This window comes from Trichosurus vulpecula, chromosome 3, assembly GCF_011100635.1.
Source record: "Trichosurus vulpecula isolate mTriVul1 chromosome 3, mTriVul1.pri, whole genome shotgun sequence".
NCBI classification, from domain to species: domain Eukaryota; kingdom Metazoa; phylum Chordata; class Mammalia; order Diprotodontia; family Phalangeridae; genus Trichosurus; species Trichosurus vulpecula.
The window spans coordinates 407041286-407065674 of NC_050575.1; the positions used below are offsets into that span (position 1 = coordinate 407041286).

General features: G+C 37.5%; 2 protein-coding genes and 1 pseudogene across 2 annotated transcripts in view; 2 read left to right on the plus strand and 1 right to left on the minus strand.

Annotated features, from left to right (window-relative positions):
- LOC118844120 (zinc finger protein 420-like) overlaps positions 1-24389 on the plus strand; it is a 444485-nt gene that overhangs the window by 200250 nt on the left and 219846 nt on the right. The gene's annotated exons all lie outside the window — the stretch shown is intronic.
- Positions 1-24389, minus strand: part of LOC118844122 (zinc finger protein 90 homolog) — a 29013-nt gene continuing 4624 nt past the window's right edge. The window contains exons 3-5 of the mRNA XM_036751958.1: positions 2708-2833; positions 2015-2110; positions 1-484 (exon numbers count right to left, since the gene is read on the minus strand). Coding sequence (XP_036607853.1) covers positions 237-484; positions 2015-2110; positions 2708-2741 — 378 coding nt within the window. The 5' untranslated portion in view covers positions 2742-2833 and the 3' untranslated portion in view covers positions 1-236. The remainder of the gene's footprint in view (positions 485-2014; positions 2111-2707; positions 2834-24389) is intronic.
- LOC118844121 lies at positions 4447-5450 on the plus strand (annotated as a pseudogene).

A 24389-nucleotide genomic window follows, 5' to 3' on the forward strand; every position in this document is an offset into this window, starting at 1 on the left:
TTACTCCTGAAGGCCTTCCCACATTCATTACATTCATAAAGTTTCTCTCTAGTATGAATTCTTTGATTTTCAAAAAGTTCCGAGTTGCAGAAGAGGGTCTTCCCATAGTCCTTAGATTCATGAGGAATCTCTCGAGTATGAATTCTCTGATGGACACAAAGTTGTGTCTTCTGTCTAAAGGCCCTCCCACATTCACGACATTGAAAAGGTTTTTCTCCAGTATGAATGTTCTGATGTCAAGTAAGATTTGCCTTCATATTGAGGGCCTTTCCACATATACTACATTCATAAGGTTTCTCACCAGTATGAATTCTTTGATGTCGAATAAGTTCTGAGTTCCAGTGGAAAGCTTTCCCACACTCTTTACATTCATTAAAAAACTCTCCAGAATGAGTTCTCTGATGCACAGCAAGATGTTGATTTCTCCTGAGGGCCTCATATTCACCACGTTCATAAGACTTCTCTCTAGCAAATTCTTTGCTCTCTGAAAAAAATGAATAAAGAACTAATTAACCCTGCCTTTTCTTCCCTTTCCCAAGGTTCTAAGTTGTCCAAATTTGGAGCTTTTCTCTTGCCTTCCTACTTGGGAAGGCTCTTCTCACTGGTCTTTCACTAAGGATCACAGTTTATCTTATGTGAAAGTATGATGACTCAGATGAAACATATGTAAATAAACTGACTTAGGATAAAATTATCTGGAGGGATTTATAAGCCCTTTATTATAAATAACTGACATTTGAATGTAATAAGGAAAATAAAGACTGTCCATAAAAAGTATATGATTTTGAGAGCTTGCAAATGAGTCATTAACATCCTGGGTGAAAAACAGGAAAGGAAGAGACTGAACAGAAAAAACAGAGAGAACTGATGAATTTAGAGTGAGGAGGAGAGACAGAGACATGAAACAAATAGAGTAAAGAGGAAATATGAGGAAAGGGAGTCATATCAGACAATTATTGCCATAAATTTCCTCTAAAAAGTTAACATATCTATATTATAAGGAATTTATTCAAATTTTAAGAGTAACAATATAAGGAATTTATTCAAATTCTAAGAGTAACAATATAGCTATTTTTCACAAGAGAAATTATTACTAATTACCTCAAACATTAATCAAACTGTGATAATCAAAGAAGTAAAAATGAAAACAATTTGGAGGTATCATTAAATCACCATCAGATTAGCAAAGATACTTTAAAAGAATAACAAAATTTGGCAGTTATGCTGAAATAGGTACTTATCAAGCTTGTGCTACCATTTTCCTAAAAAGTAACATAGCAATATCAGCTAGAGCTATAAGACTTTTCATACCCTTTGACCCAACTCTCCCAGTACTGGGTCTCCATCCTCAAAATGTTATTGAAAACAAAGATCTCTCTCAAAAATATTCACATCTTTTTGTGAAATAGCAAAATGTTAAAAACTTATAGGTCTAGTGATGGAGTTGTGGCTAAACAAGTCCTGTCATATGAACATATTATTGTCCTTTTATAACAGAATTTCAAACCATAGAAACAGGATGAAATATTACATGATAGACTGAAGAAATGGAAATTAAATTAAGATTAAATATTTTATAAAGTAACAACAACAAAGAAACAATCATAAAAATAATGCAAAAGAAAATATCAGAAGGAGACTGAGAAGGAAAGGGCATATTGTTAGTATTTTAAATAATGTGCTTATTTTAAAAGGGAGGCTGAATTGATGGAAGTGAGACAGAAGAATGTCTCCTTAAGATAAGATAATCTTTAATGAACAGAAAAGAAATACCTGCCCACTACTGAGGCAATAACTTTCTTTGAGAGTACAGGTACATATAAGTAAAGAGGTACAAAACAAAGTAACTTGTTGAGTTAAAAAAAATGAACTTTCAAAGTCTCAGCTCCTCTCAACAGGCCTGAGAAGCTTTAATAAGACCAACTTGTTCAACATTTTACAAAAGCTTTGACCTAAAATGACCAATAGAGCTGGATTTTGCAACAACCCATCTGCTTGGTTTTTATGTAATCACCTGGACAGCTGCTTCTTGGAATATCTGCCTCTGGCATCCAAGATGCTTCCTTTCTTTCCAATTTGTAGATGACATCTGGCTTGGAAGCTGCAAGTCCTGTTTAGTTAAAAATGAAAAAGTGTTAGGGAGAGACATTTCAGAATTTCATCATAGAACAGATAGATTAGATATTTCTCTCAACTCTTCCTAGAAAAGTTTGGAAAAAAAGAGTACAGAATTGATCTTATGCCATCAAGGGCACTGGCAATGTTAACTCATTATGTCTGAGATTTTTTTTCAACCATGGAGGGCTCAATGGGTACACTAGAAGGAGAGGTAGGTTTTTGTTTGTTTTTTAGGTGGTTGTAATTGCGGTGGTTCCATAAAATTTCATAAAAGAATTAATAACGAGTTCAGTCTCTTTGGGGGGAAAAGGTATGCATCCTAGGATGCCTTCAAACAATACAAAGGACTACTGAAGGATTCTGTATTATGGAAGAATGGTTTAGAGAGTAGGACTAAGGAAAAATAGTTCATTTGACTCACTCCATACTCAGACAATGAAAATGCTTTGTGTATAATGAAACCTACACTAGGATTAAACTGAAAACCTTAGATTTGAAACAACAGAGGGGAAGATACATTCCCAAGGATAACAACAAATCAAAAGTCAGTTTCCATGCATACTAAGCAAAGACCTTCAGCTGTTCTTACCCAAAGAGACCAAGTTCCTATAGTTCTCCAGCATCACATCCCTATACAACTTTTCTGAGGCAGGTTCAGAAATACCCACTCCTCCCAGGTGAATTCTACAGCCACATCCTTGAATGTCACCGATTCCTGAAACACCAAAAGTATTTGTATTACCCAAATATAGTTCTGTTATGAAATTCAAATGTTATTATTCTTGTTTGTCTTTCATTCTCCAAGAGCACCATGACATCAGGAAGGTGATTCCATGACTAACAAGTGAAGTGGATTTAAGTGAGGGAGGGCTGTGTAAAGTCACCAACCTCACTTTCTCCTCTGAAGCCATTTAGGTCCAGTGGTAAGATACAGATCAGGATGACTGGATTTGGCCCCAGATGCAGGGAGACCTAACTTAGGGTCTTGTCCAGGTCTCTGTTTGTCTGAGGCAATACCCACTCGATGAATAAAGGTGAGTAAGAAATGAGGCAAAGAATGGCCTCTTTTACCTGGTCAAAAAAAACTCAATATGGTATTCCACTGATCCACACCTCTGTTTCTTAGCCAGTACTAGGTAGTTTTGATGACTGCTGCTCTGTGGTACAGTTTAATATCTGGTATGGGGGGGCGGAGCCAAGATGTCGGTGAGTAAGCAGGGACTACAGTGAGCTCTGTACCGAGTCCCTCCAAAAACCTATAAAAATGGCTCTGAACCAATTCTAGAACGGCAGAACCCACAGAACAGCAGAGAGAAGCAGGGCTCCAACCCAGGACAGCCTGGATGGTCTCTGAGTGAGGTCTATTCCACACGGAGCTGGGAGCTGGGAGCTGGGAACGGAGTAGAGCAGAGCCCAGCCTGAGCGGCGTGGAACAACCAAACTTGGAGTCAGGCGGATGGGGCCCCTAGCGCCCTGAATATGTGAGCTGCGGCAGTTACCAGACCCCTCGACCCACAAACATGAAAGACTGCGGAGAAGGTTAGTGGGAAAAGCTGTGGGAGTGGAAGGAGTTCGCGGATCGGCTTCCAGCCCCAGGGGCAGTGGAGGTGGGGCAGCTACAGCTCTTGTTACTTCCAGCTCCAGGCCCACCTGGTGGGAGGAATTAAGTGGCGGATCAGAGCAGGAGTGCACACCCTGCTGAAGATCTAAGCCCAGTTCGGGTTGGGGGTTGGGGAAGGAACAGTGCTGGTGTGGCAAAGCTGGCACCTCCCCCCTAAACGTGGAACATAGAACTCGTTAGTCTACAAGCAGTCATACCCTACTGAAAAACTCAAGGGTCAAGTTAGTTGGTGGCGAATATGGCCAGGCAGCGAAAGCACACCCAGATTCAGTCTCAGACTTTGGATTCTTTCTTTGGTGACAAAGAAGACCAAAACATACAGCCTAAAGAAGACAACAAAATCATAGAGCCTACAACAAAAGGCTCCAAGAAAAACATGAACTGGCCCCAGGCCATAGAAGAACTCAAAAAGGAGTTGGAAAAGCAAGTTAGAGAAGTAGAGGAAAAATTAGGAAGAGAAATGAGAAGGATGCGAGAAAACCATGAAAAACAAGTCAGTGATCTGCTAAAGGAGACCCAAAAAAATACTGAAAAATACACTGAAGAAAACAACACCTTAAAAAACAGACTAACTCAAATGGCAAAAGAGCTCCAAAAAGCCAATGAGGAGAAGAATGCCTTGAAAGGCAGAATTAGCCAAATGGAAAAGGAGGTCCAAAAGACCACTGAAGAAAATACTACTTTAAAAATTAGATTGGGTAGTGGTCTCGGTGCTCCGCGTTGTTTCGGGGCCTTCCCTCCCTCGTCGCCTGCCCCTTAGCCCACCCGGTTTTCTCGGCTCTGCCAGCTTGCCCGCCGGGGTCCCCGGGGATCCGGAACCATGCCTTCAATTAAGTTGCAGAGTTCTGATGGAGAGATATTCGAAGTTGATGTTGAAATTGCAAAACAGTCTATAACTATCAAGACCATGTTGGAAGATCTGGGAATGGATGATGAAGGGGATGACGATCCAGTTCCTCTACCAAATGTTAACGCAGCGATATTAAAAAAGGTAATTCAGTGGTGCACCCACCACAAGGATGATCCTCCTCCTCCTGAGGATGATGAGAACAAAGAGAAGCAAACAGATGATATTCCTGTTTGGGACCAAGAATTCCTGAAAGTTGACCAAGGAACCCTTTTTGATTGCAAACTACTTAGACATTAAAGGTTTGCTTGATGTCACATGCAAGACTGTTGCAAATATGATCAAGGGAAAAACTCCAGAAGAGATTCGCAAAACATTCAATAGCAAGAATGACTTCACTGAAGAGGAAGAAGCCCAGGTACGCAAAGAGAACCAGTGGTGTGAAGAAAAGTGAAGTTTTGTGCCTGTTGACACTGTAACACTGTAAGGATCGTTCCAAATAACTAGCTGCACTGCTCTGTTTATAATTGTTAATATTAGACAAATGCAGCAGCAAATCTGTTGTATTAGCAGGATATCGATCGTTCCCTTTGCATGTGTAGTGTTTTTTGTGTCCAGAGTCTAATCCTATGGCTGTTTTAACCAGTATAATCAAAAGTCTTTTTACTTTGGTCTGAATAAAACTGAAACTGTGTGGGTTCTGTATGGAAAGTGGCACTTTTGGCTTTCCTTTTCTTCTTTTGTAAAGCAGTTTGTCCAGTTATCGTCCACCTTTAAACTTTAGTTTTCTTGCTATTTGACTTGCCCTTTAAGGAACGTTGGCATTGTAAATAAAACCACTTGCAAAAGTTTTCCACAATAGAATTAACAAAGTGTTATCTTTATTCATGAGCTTGAAACAGGCAAAAGGCTAATTGAGGTAAATATTTTGAATGGTTTTGCTTCACGAATGTTTTTTCCCAGTTCCTCAGAGTGAAAAAGTAGAAAACTACTGGTATAGATTAAGACTAGCTCTGCAATATATAGCAAACAGGCCTCCCTACATTGGATATGTCTTTTTGAGTGCTGTCAAGCTTGAGTGTGTTTTGCTCACTGGAGGCCCAGTTACTAACCAGCAAGCAGCTTGTGGTTATTTGGCAGAAATGTGAACTTAGATAAAGTTGTTAAGCTTTTCATAATTAAACAAGACACTTAACCCCCCAAAAAAAATTAGATTGGAGCAAGTGGAAGCTAATGATTTTATGAGAAATCAGGATATTATAAAACAGAACCAAAGGAATGAAAAAATGGAAGACAATGTGAAATATCTCCTTGGAAAAACCACTGACCTGGAAAATAGATCCAGGAGAGATAATTTAAAAATTATTGGACTACCTGAAAGCCATGATCAAAAAAAAGAGCCTAGATATCATCTTTCAAGAAATTATCAAGGAGAACTGCCCTGATATTCTAGAGCCAGAGGGCAAAATAGAAATTGAAAGAATCCATCGATCGCCTCCTCAAATAGATCCCAAAAAGAAATCTCCTAGGAATATTGTCGCCAAATTCCAGAGCTCCCAGATCAAGGAGAAAATACTGCAAGCAGCCAGAAACAATCAATTTGAGTATTGTGGAAACCCAATCAGAATAACTCAAGATCTTGCAGCTTCTACATTAAGAGATCAAAGGGCTTGGAATGTGATATTCCGGAGGTTAATGGAGCTAGGATTAAAACCTAGAATCACCTACCCAGCAAAACTGAGTATCATGTTCCAAGGAAAAATATGGACTTTCAATAAAATAGAGGACTTTCAAGCTTTCTCAATGAAAAGACCAGAACTGAATAGAAAATTTGACTTTCAAACACAAGAATCAAGAGAAGCATGAAAAGGTAATCAAGAAATGGAAATTGCAAGGGACTTACTAAAGTTGAACTGTTTTGTTTACATTCCTACATGGAAAGATGATGTGTATGATTCATGAGACCTCAGTATTAGGGTAGTTTAAGGGAATATGCATATATATATGTTTATGTATATATATAAGTGAATGTGTATGTGTGTATATATCTATGTGTATATATATATGTGTGTGTGTTTTATATATATATACATATATATATATATGTATATATATATATATGTAAAAGAGAGAGAGTAGACACAGGGTGAGTTGAAGATGAAGGGAAGATATCTAAAAGAAATAAAATGAAATTAAGGGATGAGAGAGCAACATACTGAGAGAGGGAGATAGGGAGAGATAGAATGGGGTGGATTATCTCGCATAAAGGTGGCAAGAGAAAGCAGTTCTGTGGGAGGAGGGGAGAGGGCAGGTGAGGGGGGAATGAGTGAACCTTGCTCTCATCGGATTTGGCCTGAGGAGGGAATGCCATACATACTCAGTTGGGTGTTTTACCCCACAGGAAAGAAGAGGGAGGAAGATAAAAAAAAATAAAAGGAGGGGGGATGATGGAGGGGAGGGCAGATGGGGGTGGAGGTAATCAAAACAAACACTTTGGAAGGGGGACAGGGTCAAGGGAGAAAATTCAATAAAGCGGGATGGGTTGGGAGGGAGCAAAATGTAGTTAGCCTTTCACAGCATGAGTATTGTGGAAGGGTTATACATAATGATACATGTGTGGCCTAGGTTGAATTGCTCGACTTCTTGGGGAGGGTGGGTGGGAAGGGAAGAGGGGAGAGAATTTGGAACTCAAAGTTTTAAAAACAGATGTTCAAAAACAAAAAAAAAGGTTTTGCATGCAACTAAAAAATAAGATACACAGGCAATGGGGCGTAGAAATTTATCTTGCCCTACAAGAAAGGAAGGGAAAAGGGGATGAGAGGGGAGGGGGGTGATAGAAGGGAGGGTTGACTGGGGAACAGGGCAACCAGAATATATGCCATCTTGGAGTGGAGGGGAGGGTGGAAATGGGGAGAAAATTTGTAGTTCAAACTGTTGTGAAAATCAATGCTGAAAACCAAATATGTTAAATAAATAAATTTAAATTAAAAAAAAATTAATATCTGGTATGGCTAGGCTACCTTCTCTAGCATTTCTTTTCATTAATCCCCCAGATATTCTAGATCTCTTGTTTTTCCAGATGAATTTTGTTATTATTTTGTCCAGCTCAGTAAAATAATTTTTTGGTAGTTCAATTGGTATGGCACTGAATAGATTAATTTAGGTAAAATTGTTATTTTTAATATATTAACTCAGCCTAACCATAAGCAACTGATATTTTTCCATTTATTTAGATCTGACTTTATTTGCGTGAAAAGTGTTTCATAGTTATGTTCATATAGGCCCTGGGTTTGTCTTGGCAAATAGACTCCCAAATATTTTATAGTGTCTACAGTAACTTTGAATGGAATTTCTCTTTCTGTCTCTTGCTGTTGGGCTTTGTAAGTAATGTATAGGAATGCTGAGGATTTATGTGGGTTTATTTTATATCCTGCAATTTTCCTAAAGTTGTTTATTATTTCAAGTAGTTTTTTACTTGATTCTCTAGGATTCTCTAAATAAATCATCATATCATCTGCAAAAAGTGATAATTTAGTTTCTTCTTTTCCTATTCTAATTCCTTCAATTTCTTTTTCTTCTCTTATTGCTACAGCTAACGTTTCTAGTACCAAATTGAATAGTAAGGGTAGATAGGAATACAAGATGGAGAAGTCAACAACTATAGCAATTTACTCTTTGATAATCCCAAAGAGGCCAGCTTCTGGGCTAATAATTCACTATTTCACAAAAACTGTTGGGAAAATTGGAAAATGGTAGGGCAGAAACTGGGCATAGGCCAATATCTTATACCATATACCAAAATAAAGTCAAAATGGGTTCATGATTTAGGAGTAAAGGCTGATACTATAAGCAATTTGGGAGAGCAAGGAATAGTTTACTTATCAGATTTATGGAAAAGAAAAGAATTCATGACCCAACAAGAGATAGAGAGCATTACAAAATGCAAAATGGATAATTTTGACTATGTTAAATTGAAATGTTTTTGTACAAAAAAAGCCAATGCAACAAAAATTAAGAGGGAAGCAGAAAATTGGGAGAAAATCTTTACAACTAGTGTCACTGATAAATAGTGTCATTTCTAAAATATACAGGGAACTGGGCCAAACATATAGGAATACAAGCCATTCCCCAATTGAGAAATGGTCAAAGGATATGAACAGGCAGTTTTCAGAGGAAGAAACTAAAGCTATCTATAGGCATATGAAAAAATGCTCTAAATCACTACCGATTAGAGAAATGCAAATCAAAACAACTCTTAGATACCACATCTCTCCTGTCAGATTGGCTAAAATAACAAAACAGAAAAATGATAAATGCTGGAGAGGATGTGGGAAAATTGGAACATTGTTACATTGCTGGTGGAGTTGTGAGATGATCCAGCCATAAAAATGTTCATACCCTTTGACCCAGCAATACCACTTTGGGTTATATCCCAAAGAAATCACACAAGCGGGAAAAGGACCCATATGTACAAAAATATTTATAGCGGCTCTTTTTGTGGTAGCCAAGAATTAGAAATCAAAGGGATGCCCATCAATTGGGGAATGGCTGAACGAGCTGTGGTATATGAAGGTAATGGAATACTATTGTGCCATAAGAAATGGGGATGATACGGACTTCATAACAACCTGGAAAAACCTACACGACATAATGCTGAGTGAGCAGAGCAGAGCCAGGAGAACATTATACACAACCACAGATATATGGATTCCGTGAGGACCAACCCCGACAGACTTCGCTCTTCTCAGCAACACAAGGTACAAAGATGACTCCTAAGGACTCACAATGGAGAATGCTATCTACATCCAGAGAAAGAACTATGAAGTTTGAAGGCAGATTGAGGCACACTTCATGCTCGCCTTTTTTTCTTCTCTTTAGTTTTTGTTTTTGGGTTTGGTTTTTTTTTTTTGGTTCTGTTTCTTCTTTCTCATGATTCATTCCATTGGTCATAATTCTTCTCCACAACTTGACTACTGCATAAATTAATTCAATGCAAAGTTATACGTGGTATATGAGATTCCATGCCGTCTTGGGGAGGGAGGGGAGAAAATCTGAAACTCAAAATTATGTAGAACCGTGTGTTGCAAACTAAATAAACAAATAAATAAATAAATAAAATCAATATGGGAGGGGAAGACCCTCAAGGTTTCTGGCCAAAACAGAAACAATTGCTTAATTACATTCACTCTGAGCCATCAGGGCCCAAACAATGATGAAGTGGGGCTTCAGCTAGGACCTACTATTGACCCATCAATGAGAGCCAGAGTGATTTGGGTTTAGGCATGGTCCCTAAAGAAAGAAAGAAATCTAGCCCTTAAATCCCAAGGTATCTTTGAAGGTTTCAGTGATCAAAATTTACATTCCTTTGGGCAGAGCACCCACAGGTAAGGGTATGATACCTCGTGTGGACAGAGGGAGAGAAAGAGGAAAGAAGGAGCAAGGAGTTGTGTTGCCCAAATGGAACTGACCACTTGGATCCCCAGTTGGGGAGCTCGTACTACTCACAAATTGTTGTTTGTCCTTTATTTTAGAAGAGGACCATGACATCAGGAAAGTAGTGACATGACTTGAAATTGAATTGCATTTAAATGAGGGAGGGCCGTGCAAAGTCACCAGCCTCACGTTTTCCTCCAGAGCCTAGTCTAGTGGCAAGATATGGATCAGGACAACTTCAGATGGCCCTGGATGCAGTGGAAGACCTTGGCATTTTTAAGCTAAGGTCTTCCCAGGTCTCAGTTCAAATGTAAATTCTTTGCCAGTAAGGGCTGTTTTATTATTTTATTTGTAAGCCAGTACCACGTCTGGTGCATAATAGGCACATAAGAATTCCTCTTATAATTAGACTGCAAGCTCCTTGACAGCAGGGACTATTTGTGTCTTCAGCACTTAGCCCAGTGCCTGGCATTTAGTAGATGCTTAATAAATGCTTAGTATTTTTTTTTGAGGGGGGAAGGCAGGGCAATTGGGGTTAAGTGACTTGCCCATGGTCACACAGCTAGTAAGTGTGTCAAGTGCCTGAGGCCGGATTTGAACTTGGGTCCTCTTAACTCCAGGGCCAGTACTCTACTGACTGCGCCACCTAGCTGCCCCAATGCTTACTATTGTTGATGGATCCAGTGACATGAATTATAAATGTGTTTTGTTTTTACAATGTATGCTCATGGCTCCTACTTCTGACCTCTGAGCTCAAGCAACAGTATGCCTAATTCCTTTTCTAAAACAATGAAAATGAAATAGTTGAAGGTAGTGATCATGTGGCTATAATATTAAAGTGGGACTTTTTTACTGTTTTCCCTTTGAGAATGCTAAAGTAATCAAGTGCTTTTGATTAAATCTTACAAGGTGCAAAGCCCTGGGCCCACACCCTTTTGCTGATTAGGTATTAACTCTTTGGGCCCTAAGAAGGGTATATAAACTCAGAGGTTAGCATTTTGTCTGGGGCTCTCACTCACTGGAAGAGTGTTGGTGTGGAGACTCTGGATAGCCGCTGGAGCCCCCTGGCTTTGAAGAAAACCCAGATGTTGTTGTTTCTCTTTTTGGTAACTATGTATATGATGTCTTGATCAGACTTTTGAATTGTGTTATTTGATCTGTTGATATTTTCTGTTTGTAATGTCTGTATTTGCTCTGAAGTTCAGGGTGCTGGTTTTTTCCCCTGAACTAAGTGAATGCCATATCTATGTGTAATTAAAGTGAGATTGTTAACCCCTTAAAGTTACTTTCCTTAGTAAAGCAGATCAAAGAACCTGTGCTGGCAGCTCTTGTTGGGTTTTACACCTCAACAGCAGCTGCTAGCCAAATTGTTGTTACAGTGGCACTAAATTTAACTCTTCCAGACCATACATGCCCAGTTCCTTTGAGCAATCAGCCCAATCTCTTCACAACTAAGGTAGTCTCCTCCCTTTCTTCATCCAATCACAGTGCTTCTCAAAATGTGTTCTGTAACGAACACCAAGTGTTCAGTGCTCCCAGAGCAATAAGAGCAAAGGTGAGCATGGTGAGGGGGCTACCATCTCCTGTATGTAACAGTAAGTGAAAAACATGTGCATTAAAGAATGATTATTTTCCAATTCATATATTCAGAGCTAGAAGAGACTTTAGAGTCTAACTTTCTCATTTTGCAAATTAGAGAAGTGAGATCCACAGAGCCAAAGTAACTTGCTTAAGGTCAAAAGTAGGATAAATGTTAGATCTGTATTTTGAGCCCAGGTCCTCTACACTCTGAATTCAGAGCTATTCTCACTGTACCATGCTGCCATACCCTTTCTCTATAACAACAGCAAGGCTAAAATTGAGTTTATACACAAAAAACATTCACAAGAGTACTCTTCTGAGACATCAAAGAAATAGAAACAAACTGAGTTCTCACCATTAAAGGATGACTAGAAAAAAATGGCATGTGGACACAATGGACTATTATTATATAGTAAGAAATCATAAATATGAGGACTGAGAAGCATTGGAAAATGCTTAATACTGATGCAGTTTGAAATAAGTAGAGCTTACTGAACACATACACAAAGAATACCAAAATAAAGATTTTTTTCAAAATGAAAAAGATGCTGAACCAACTAACTAAAAAAAGTTACCACTTTTCATAGCACAGAAAATGGAGACCACTAGAAGAGAATGTTTTATGACTTGTCAGGTAAAGTTACTATCTTGGGTATTTTTGTGTAACTGCATTTCTTTGGTATAAGATGGTAAAATTTGGAGGGTAAGAGAGAAAAGATTTTTTCCAAAAATGACTGTGGTTGAAATAGAAAAAAAAATAAGTCTTTTCTAATTGATTCCTAACCACTCACTTACCAATGAACTGGCCTAGGCTTTGTAGAATCCATCCTCTTTTCCAATCCTGTGGCACCTCTCATATTCTCCAAGATTCTTCAGGGATATATGGTAATAATGGCTAAGCAATCAAATGCATTACAGACTTCTTTCATTACAAGTGAATCCTGTCTCCTTTTACTTTTAAGAGAAATTATTATTTTACTAGTACATTAATAACCAATTATTAAATTGGGATCCAGGCTTTTCTCTTCTATTTCTTCATTAAGGCCCAACTCCAGTAACAGGTCAGTCTCTGAAGGATTGGACTGGCTAAGGAAAATAGCACTAACCCTCAAGGAATATGCTCTTCAATCTTGGGTGAGACTCCACCCAACTAGGAGACCTAACTTCTATTTAGAGTATAATAGGAACCAGTCTGGGCAGTTCTTACCCTGAGGAAAACAGCCCCTGTTCTTATACTCCTCCATTAGAATTTAGGGTAACTGAATTCATGAGGAAGAAAACCAACCAAAGTGGTCTTGATGGAGATAAACTCACCTGTCTAGATGTCTGGAGGTGGTCGAGTCTCATGATCACACCACATTCCGGGCAGAAGGAGCTGAAGACTTCTAGTCTACCTCCTCATTAAATGTCCACCAATCAGGGTGGACTTTCACTTGTGAGGAACATTCCCTTTCAAAGATTATGTAAAGCTTTCAGGCTTTCTGTGGCTTATCTTTGGTTAGTAAGAGAAACCAATGGCCATCAATTTACTATTGTGGGCTAGCCTAATTAATGAATTGATTATTAATTACTCAGAAGCTCTATGTCCTAGGGTTTTTCATTCATTATACTTTGTATATCTACTTGTTGACAAGTTTGGGACTCTCATTCCCAGTTCAAAGACAAAACTAAGGCCCACGAAGATTTTAGTTTTTATTTAGAAATTAGTTTTAGCCTTGAAGGTATCCTTCTTCATTACCATCATCTCCTAAACATGGTCTTCCATGTTTGCTTGCCTCCAAACTAGGTTTTAAAAATTTTAGGCTAACACTTATCACCAGAATGAGTTCTTTGGGGGAGTTATTGTTTCTCTACTACTTTTTTTTTAAACATTGCTCTATTTCTTTTTTATTCATCCTTAGCCAATAGTACTTAAATCCATTTTAATCATTATGATTAGTTCTGCTTCAATTCAATCAGCTATTAAGAATTACAGCTAAGTGTAAAACCTAAGTCTTCAGACACACAGTCTGGTCCTCTTTTCTTTAAACTTTGCTACCTTTTACTCTCTAATTCAATTCACTTTAACACAGCACTTTCCCACAGAAGCAGTGTTTGCTATTTGCCAGGTACTATCAGATTCCAATATAGTAGAAGATTAACTGAGTTGTTAAAAGACCCACTATTTCTCTTGGGAGACAAGAAATGTTTCATGCTAGTAACAGCTGGACTGTTGTTATCCCTAAGAAAATCTTTTATACTTGCTACATCCAGTCTACTAGTCAATTCACAAATAGATTAATGTTATTATTCTGAAGGACCAAATATCATTTAACTGGACTAATCAAATTCCAGACTATTTTCTTTTCAACTTAAAAAAAGATTTTTATCTTACTTTCAAAAAAAATTATTTCATTAAATATTTCCTAGTTACATGTAAAAAAAAATTAACATTTTTCTTTTTTAAATTTTGAGTTACAAATTCTCTCCTTTCTTCCCATCCCTCCCCCCTCTTTGAGAAGGCAAAAATTTGATATCAATTATGCATGTGAAGTAAAAACATATACACACACAAACACACAAAAAAAGAAAAATAAAGACATTTTAAGAAAGTAGTCTTCAGTGGCAGCTTGACGGCATAGTAGATAGAGCACCAGCCCTAGTGCTAGGAGGACCTGAGTTCAAATCTTATCTCAGATACTTGACACTTACTAGCTGTGTGACCCTGGGCAAATCACTTAACTCTGATGACCTCTCAAGAAAAGAAAAGGAAGAAAAAGAATGTATTCTTCAATCTGCATTCAGAGTACATCATTTCTCTCTCTGGATGGGGATAGGTTAGCATTTTTCATCAAGGATAATTCAGAATTGTCCTGGATCATTTTCTTGATGAGAGTAGTTAAGTCTTTTACAGTTGATCATCATTACAATATTGCTGTAACTGTGTACAAGATTCTCCCGGTTCTGCTCAACTTCACTTTGCATGAGTTCACATAAGTCTTTCCAGGTGTTTCTGATACCTTTTTCTCACTATTTCTTATAGCACAATAGTATTCTATCATAATCATATGCCATATCTTGTTCAGTCATTCCCCAATTGATGTGTATCCCCTCAATTTCCAATTTTTTGCCACCACAAAAAGAACTGCTATAAATATTTTTGTACAAATAGGTCCTTTTCCCTTTTCTTGGATCTCTTTGGGATATAAACCTAGCAGTGGTATTGCTGGGTCAAAGGATATTCACAGTTTTAGTACTTCTTGGACATAGATCCAAATTGTTCTCCACCAACAGGGTAGTAGTGTCCCAATTTTTCCATATTCCCTCCAGCATTTGTCATTTTCCTTTCCTGTCACATTTGCCAATCTGATATGTGTGAGGTGGTACCTCAGAATTGTTTTAATTTACATTTCTCTAATCATTAGTCATTTAAACCATTCTGTTACATGATTACTGATAGCTTTGATTTCTCCTGAAAACTACCTGTTCCTATCCTTTGACCATTTATCAACAGGAGAATGGCTCTTATGTTTAGAAGTTTAACTTGGTTCCCTATATAGTTGAGAAATGAGACCTTTATCAGAGAAATTTGTTATAAATTTTTCCATTTCTGGTTTTCTTTCCATTTTTGGCTGCATTAGTTTTGTTTGTGCAAAAGCTTTTTGATTACCCAATTAAAATCATTCATTTCACTTCCCATGATTCTATCTCTTGTTTGGTCATAAATTCTTCCCATATCATGAGATCTGACAGGCCCATTTTCCCATGCTCTTCTAATTTAATTATCACCATTTATGTCTAAATTATTTACTCATTTTGATTTTATATTGCTATGTTCTGTGAGATGTTGGTATATGCCTTATTTCTTTCAAATTGCTTTCTAGTTTTTCTAGCAGTTTTTTTCAAATGGGGAGTTCTTACCCCAAAAGCTTGGATCTTCAGGTTTATCAAATATTAGATACTATGGTCATTTACTACTATGTATTGTTTACTTAATCTATTCCACTGATCCAACATACTGTTTCTTGGCTAGTATCAGATTACTTTGATGATTACCACTCTAGGATATACTTTCAAAACTGGTATTGCTAGGCCACCTTCTTTCATATTGCTTTTCCAATGATTCCCTCGATATTCTTCACCTTTTGTTCTTCCACATGAATTCTGTAATTTTTTCTAGCTCCATAAAATACATCTTTGGTAGTTGAACTGGTATGGCACTGAATAAGTAAATTAACTTAGGTAGATTTACAATTTTTATTGTATTGACTGGGCCTACCCATGAGCGATTTCTCCAAATGTTTAGATCTCTTTATTTAAAAACAGTTTTATCATTATGTTGATATATTCCTTGGTTTTATCTTGGCAAGTAGACTCCCAAATATTCTATATTGTCTGCAGTTATTTTAAATTTCTCATTTTATCTCTTTCTACTGGGTTTTGTTGGTAGCACGTAGAAATGCTCATGATTTATGTGGGTTTATTTTATAAACTGTAGCTCTGCTGAAGTTCTTCATTGTTTCAGCTAGTTTTTTTTTTTAGTTGATTCTCTAAGGTCCTCTAAGTTTACCATCACATCATCTGCAAAAAGTAATAGTTTTATTTCCTCATTACTTATTTTTATTCTTTCAACTTTTTTCTACTTTTACTGCTATAGCCAGCAATTCTAGTGAAATAGTGGTGATAATAGCCATCCTTGCTTCACCCCTTACTGGGACGGATTCAAGTTTATCCTCATTACAGATAATGCTTGCTCTGGGTTTTAGATAGATACTACTTATTTTTAAAAAGGCTCCATTTATTCCTATGCTTTCCAGTGTTTTTTTTTTTTTTAATAGGAATGTTTTATTTTGTCAAGTTTTTTCTGCTCCCACTGATATAGTCATGTGATTTTGTTTTGTTATTGATATGGTCACAGACTACTCTCTTAATCAATATTGTCTGTTACATACTATCCAATTAATGATGAAAAATTCAGACTCGGGTCCCAAAATAGCTATGGCCTAGAGCAGTGCCTGTGTTTCCCAAGTAACCTCTGTCTATATCACTTTAGACATAACCTGCTTTGGACTTAGGACAACGCTTGCAATGCCTCAATTTACTCTTACCACTTGGCATATGGCTGTCACTCTAAGAAAAGCTTTTTTTCTTGCTCTTTTGTTTCAAAGATTTTATAATAACTTAAAAGCAGAGAATTACACACTTATGCAAAGCCTGACAAAATGATGACTCTCAACAATGATTCTATGAATACCTATGGAAAAAAACAATGATTTGCAAGCTAAAATCCTCAAACTTACAAACACAAATATTCTTGAAAGCATAAAAGTGTAAAGGATGCAAGTCTATAGACCCAAGGGACCCCAAACTGAATAAATGATGCTAAAGATTACAAGTATAATGATAGAATCTGGAGAAGTATGTACTGGACCCCAATTATTGAAACTGCTTGTCAAGATCTTTATGTTATAAGAGAGTGCAATATCACAGCTAAGAAGTACCCTCTGTCCACCTCTCTCCTTGAGGGCAATTTAAAAAATATATTAGTAATAACTTGTAAAAACTGGCTAACTGCACTTGAGTCTTCTTCATTTTTTGCTATAAATACTAGATACAATTTTTTGTGATCAGATCCCAAAGACATGACAAAGGAATCTCTACGTCAATGAAATTGTATGTACTCTGAGTAAAGACTGGGAGACTTTAACCACAAAATGAAGAGTAAAATTTGATTTTTCTCACAAATTAACACTGAAACCAGCCAAAGGAGAATCAAGTGATACAAAGGAAAAAGTTAAAGATTACTACAATATTTTCCACATCCTTCCTTCTCTGACTGCTTAATGCCTCTGAGGATTCACCTAGAAACTTAATCTTGACCTCCCTGTAGTACTGACATACCAATTCAACCAGCAGTCTTGGTGTCCTCTGGTCTTGGGAGTAGAAGGCAAGAAACTGGGGGGGGGGGGGGGGAAGTTCAAGTTATGTGTCAGCCTTTTGGATTCTTGGCTCTAAAACACTCAGGGTGATCCTTGCAAGGTTGATTCCTCTCCCTAAACCTCAGTTTCCTTATCTGTAAAATGGATATGTTAACATTTATCAGCTTTTTCAAGGAAAATGTTTTTATATCTTCAAGAAGGATATAGATATTTGATGCTATTACTCTACTTCCAATGCATCCCCCACAATAGCAAGATTAGTATTGACCATAGAGTAGCCTTGGATGAGTGAACAAATGAACATGTAAAAGCTGGGTGAAGAGGACACTAGACACACATGAAGCATATCATGATTTACACATAAAGGATGATAACATAAGCAAATTAAGAGGACATGGAGTAGTTTATCTGTCAGATTTATGGATAAGGGAAGAAGTTAGGTCCAAAGAAAATATAGGGAGTATTACAAAATACAAAATAGATAATTTTGATTATATAAAATTTAAACATTTTTTGCACAAACAAAACCAGTGCAACCAAAATTATAAGGAAAGCAGAAGACTGAAAAAACATTTTACAAGCATCTCTGATAAAGGCCTCTTTCTCAAATGTACAGGGAATTTAACCAAATCTATAATACAAGTCATTCCCCAACTGATAAATGATCAAAGGATATAAACAGATGGTTTTCAGACAAAAAAATAAAAGCTATCTATCATCATATGAAAAAATGCTCTAAATCACTATTGATTAGAAAATGCAAATTAAAACAACCCTGAGGTACCACCTCACACCTATCCAATCAGCTTAGATGACAAAAAGGGAAAATGACGCATGCTGGAGGAGATGTGGGAAAACTGGGACACTAATGCACTGTTGGTGGAGTTGTGAACTGATCCAACCATTTTGGAGAGCAATTTGGCACTATGCCCAAAGTGCTATAAAACTGTTCATACCCTTCGACCCAACCATACCACTGGTAGGTCTGTATCCCAAAGACACCAAAAAAAAAAAAAAGAGAAAAAGGACCTTTTTGTACAAAAATATTTATAACAGCTCTTTTTGTGATGGCTAAGAATTAGAAATCAAAGGGATGCCCATCAATTGGGGAATGGCAAAATAAGCTGTGGTATATAATTCTAATGGAATATTATTGTGCTATAAGAAATCACAAGCTGGATGATTTCAGAAAAATCTGGAAAGATTTACATGAACTGATACAAAATGAAGTGAACAAGATCAGGAAAACATTGTACATAAGTACAGCAATACTATACAATGAAGAACTACAAATCACTTAGCCATTCTAAGCAATACAATGATCCAAGACAATCCCAAAGGACTAATGATGAAGCATACTATCAAACTCCAGAGAAAGAACTGATATTGTTTGAATACAGACTGAAGCATGCTATTTTTCACTTTCTTTCTTTCATTTTCTTTTATTTGAGTATTCTTGTATAAAATGACTATATGGAACCGTGATTGATTACTCAGGAAGGGGGAGAAGGAGGAATAGAATTTGGAACCCAAAACTTTTTTAAAAATTGTTTTAACATGTAATTGGGGGAAAAATAAAAATATATACACATGTGTATGTGTGTGTGTATATATAGATTACCCAACACAGCCCATATCTGTATCTATATTGTTATCGATATAGATATGGGCTGTGTTGGGTAATGGAGAGTTTGATTTTGGTGTCAAAGTCATGGACAGGTTTATACAAGATGAGATTTATACACCTGTGAGGAAATCTTGGCACTTTCACTCTGTGCGACTCCTGGCTCTGACTTACCACTCAATCAATGCCACTGCCTGAGCCTAACTTGCTCTTCAGTAATTAACATGCATTTATTAAGTATCTAAAATGTGCAAGGCACTATTCCAAACACTGAGATCATAAAGGAAAATAAAATATTCCCTGCCCCCCAGGAGTCTACATTTCTGGTAAAAACAATGTTCACACATACAGTAATCCAAATATAAAACATATATAAACTGTGCGATGGAGCCAAAATGGTAGAGTGAAGGGACCATGATGCATGCTGGAGCAGATGAGGGAAAACTGGGACGCTAATGCATTGTTGGTGGAGTTGTGAAGTGATCCGACCATTCAGGAGAGCAATTTGGAACTGTGCCCAAACTGCTATAGAATTGTTCATACCCTTTGACACAATCATACCACAGCTAGGTCTATATCCCAGACACCAAAAAAAAAAAAAGAGGGAAAAGGACCTTTTCAAACTTTCCCAATATTCCCCTCCAAAAAAACTTAAAATAATGCAACAAATCAAATTCAGAAGTGAAATAACCAAGAAAAGGTCAGGATGAGACATTTTTGTATCCCAAGACAACTTGGGGGTCAGAAAGAACAGTGTGTACCACAGGTTGGGGCTGGCTTACAGTGGACATGGCAGAAACACCAGCTCTGGTCCTTGGAGGGGCTGGCAGAGGCAACAGCAATAGCTGTTCAGGGAGCCCTCTTTGTCCAGAGACAGTAAGGTGATTGGACAGCCAGAAAGAGATTACATGGGACTGTTCTCTTCATGCTGGGTGTGGGGCTGAGGACTACAAGCTGCTACTTCAGTTAAGTCAGTGACCCAGAGGAGGAGGCACAGCCCCTTTCTATAAGCATAGAATAAAGAACAGAACTGGGTAGGTGAAGAAAATAATACAATTGGTTATAGGGTTGGCAGCACAATGGGAGTGAGGATGATATGACTGGTTACATTAAGAAGAACAGGTTAATACTTACATGGGGCTAGCATCCACCCCTCTCCTTCTTAAAAGAATGCTTGATTGATTTATGGGACCTATCTGCATCCTGAGGCCATTGACAGTGAACCAGGGGAGGGCAATTATTTTTCTATTATATTAGTAGCCAATTATTAAATTAGGATTAAGGATTTTTCTCTTTAGTTCATCATTCAGGGACCAGACTCTGTAGGCCAGTCAGTCTCTGAAGGATGACTGACAAATAAGATAGCCCAAATCCTCAGGGAACATGCTTATCAATCTTGGGCAGGACCCCACCCAACTAGAAGACCTGACTTCTGTTTAGCATGTAAACTGAATCTAATCTAGATGATTTCTAGCCCTAAAGCATTAAGCTTATGCCTTCCTCCATTAGAGTTTAGGACAAACCAGCTCATGAAAGAGAAAACCAACCAGAATGGTCTGGGTAGAGGAATTCTTTTATCCAGAATGCTGGAGGCAGCTGAATCTCATGATCAAACCAAGTTCTCAGCAGGAGCTGAAGGCTTGTAGCCCACCCACCTCCTCCTTTGAAAGTCTACCCCCTCATTAACTGTTCAATAATCAAAGTTGATTTTTACCTGTCAGGGGCAACCCCCTTTCCAGGTATTTAAGGTATTTAAGCATTCGGTGATCTCCATGGTTTTGTCCTTCTTGGCTACTGAAACCACTAATCATCAATTCATTGACTGTCAGCTAGCCTAATTAATAAATTAATTGTTAATTACCCAGAAACTCTGTCTTTTGGGTTTTTATTAATATCACAGGAAAAGAAGACTCCCTGGCTCCTGGGAAGGAGATAGGACCTTCCTTAATTGTACAAGGACAAAGACAGGCAATATATCTCCTAGAGGCAGCCTGCTGTGTAAAAGATAACACTAGACGTCTCCATATTTTCCTAGCAGCTGAAGGTATGGTACATAACAGTTTTTCCCATTATAACTTTTAACTAACTCAAAGTTAAAGCTAGATTTCTGAGACTAAGAAATGTTCACTGTTTGAGCCTACCTGCAAAGTTAAAGTCAGTGGACTAGACTCCCTGGTATGCATCTGCATCTGTCAAGGATTTCCTTGAAGCAAGAACAGAAGAATGAGAAATGAACTTCTAAACTTAGCTCATAGGCAAAGAGACAAAGAAAAGAGACTCGAGCAATCATACAAAATGAGGCAGTAATATAGAATAATACCAATTATAGAACAGAATCAATTATAAAGTGATAAAGAGTCAATTTAATTTCATCAAAGGGAGTAGGGCCCTTTCCTAGGTAAGGACCAGAATGCTGCCCAGGAGAGCACTGACCACACCCCTTGGCAGATCATGCTACTTTGGAATCACCAAAAACATAGAGAACCACAGACAAGGCTGTGAAAGCAACAGGGGAAAAATCTTAATCTTGGAACAAGCCCAACAAGAATCCCTAAAAATGATAAAGAATTAAAGAGCAAAAAAAAAAGTTTTAATCAAGTAAGAATGGTAGAGGAAAAATTGGGAAAATGATTGAGAGCATTTAAAGAAAATTATGAAAAGAGAATAAACAGCTTAGGAAAAGAAGAAGAAAAAAATGAAGAACAAATTCTTTAAAAATCAGAATTGGCTAAGTAGTAAAAGAGGCACAAAACCAAAGTGAAGAAAATACGTGATTAAAAATTAGAATTGGTCAAAGAAAGCAAATGACTCCATAAGACATTAAGAAATAATAATACAAAGTTAAAAGACTGAAAAAAGAATGGGAGAAAATGTGAAACATCATGTCAGGATAAACAAGTGACCTGGAAAATAGATTGAGGAGAGAGAATTTAAAAATTATTGTACTACCTGAAAGTCACAGTCAAAAATAGAGCCTACAATTGGGTATGAAATCTATCTTATCCTACAGGAAAGTAGGGGGTAAGGGGATAAGAGAGGGGAGGAAGATAGAAGTGAGGACAGATTTGGGGGAGGGGTAATCAGAAGCAAACACTTTTGAGGAGGGACAGAGTCAAAGAGAGAATAGAATAAATAGGCACAGGATAGGATGGAGGGAAATATATTTAGTCATTCACAACATGACATTTATGGAGGTGTTTTGCATGCCTATACATGTCTAATCTATATCAATTGCTTTTCTTCTCAATGGGGGTGGGTGGGGAGGAAGGAAGGGAGAGAATTTGAAATTCAAAGTTTTAGAAGTGAATGTTGGAAGTTGTTTTTACATGCAACTGGGAAATTAGATATACAGGCAATGAGGCCCTATAGGAAAGTAGAAGTGGGAGGGGATGAGAAGAGGAGGGGTGATAGAAGGGAGGGCAGATTGGGGAAGGGATAATCAGAATGCACATCATCTTGGGGTGGGTGCAGGGGAGAGATGGGGAGAAAATTTGGAAGTCCAAATCTTGCTGAAGTGAATGTTGAAAACTAAAAATAAATTAATTAAAAAAATAAGAGCCTAGACATTATATTTCAAGAAAAAGTGACCAGATATCTTAGAATAAGAGGACAAAGTAGAAATGGAAAGAATCTACCAATCACCTCCTGAAAAAGATGCCAAAATGAAAACTTTCAGAGCTCCCAGGTCAAAGAGAGAATACTGTAAGGAGCCAGAAAGAGACCATTTAAATACTATGAAGCTAAAATCAAGATTACACAGGATTTAGCAGAGGGCTTGGAACATGACATTCCAGAAAGGAAAAGGGCTGGTATTACAACCTGGATTACCTGAGTATAATTCTTCACAGGAAATGAGGGATATTTAATTAAATAGAAGACATTCGAGCATTCCTAATGAAAAGACCAGAGATGAATAGAAAATCTGACATTGACACAAGTCTCAAGAGAAACATAAAAAGGTACACATGAAGAAATCTTAAGGGACTTAAGTTAAACTGTTTACATTATCATGGGACAATGATAAATGTAACTCCTAAGAACTTTGTGCTTATTATGGTAGAGCAGTTAGGAAGGGTCTAAGTAAACAGAAGGCAAGGCTGTGAGTGGATAATTTTGGGATGATCTTAAAAAAATATGGAGGCGTGAGAAAGAGAGATATACTGAGAAATAGGGGAAGAACGTGGAAAAATGGAGAAAATTATCTCACATGAAAATGGGGCAAAAGGAAGAACTCTTACAGTGGAGGGAAAATGGGAGAGAGGGTGGGCATTGTTTAAACCTTACTCTTATCTGGTTCAAACAGGAAAGAATATAAACAAACTCTGTGGGGTACAGAAATCTATTTTGCCCACTGTGTAAGTTACAGGGGAAGAGCATATGAGAAAACGATGAAGGATGAAGAAACGGATGACTGGTTTATAAACTTTCATTGCATAATTGTCACATGGTATAATTCTGTTCCTCATGCTGCTTAAAAGGTAAACAGAGCAGCAGTGTATCCACCAGTAGCATATGGATAAGTATTTATCTCTCAGGCATTGTGAGCCTAGAATTTTCAGCCAGAACATATTGTCAATATATTTCCAAAAGCCGACTTGTAGTGTTGGTTTACAGCACTGCAGTACTAATGGTATTGTCAGTCAACCCAGTGAAGAGCCATAGGCCCAAGAGGAGTGGGCATGCAGGCAAAGCTGCCATGAGTAAGTCACGTAATATGGTAAGACCTGTATCTTCCTGCACTAACTAAACTGTACAGTTTGTCTGCCAGCGATACAGTTTAGTTATAAATGATTTTTAAGTAATAGTGGCAAAATTTGTTTTAAAAAGCTCCACAGAATGGCCTCACCCCACTTTTTGTTTTTTTGCAAAAAAAAAAAAAATTTGACAATATCTGCAACAATTATGCAGTGAAATACAGTAATAAGGGTGGCAGTAGTAAGCAAAAAAGATTTTCAGGAGGGACAGCATAAAAAAAGAGAGAAAGAAAAACAGAATAGGATGAAAGGAAAAACACAGTCATTATAACTGAATGTGAATAGAATCAATTCACCTATAAAATTGAAGCGGAAAGCAGAATGGATTAGAAAACAGAGTCAAACAATGTGCTGTTTACAAGAAACACACCTAGTACAGAAAGATACATAGAGTTAAAATAACGGGCTGGAGCAGAATCAATTATGCTTCAGCTGAAGTAAATAAAGCAGGGGTAGCAATCATGATCCCAAGCAAAGAAAAAGCAAAAACAGT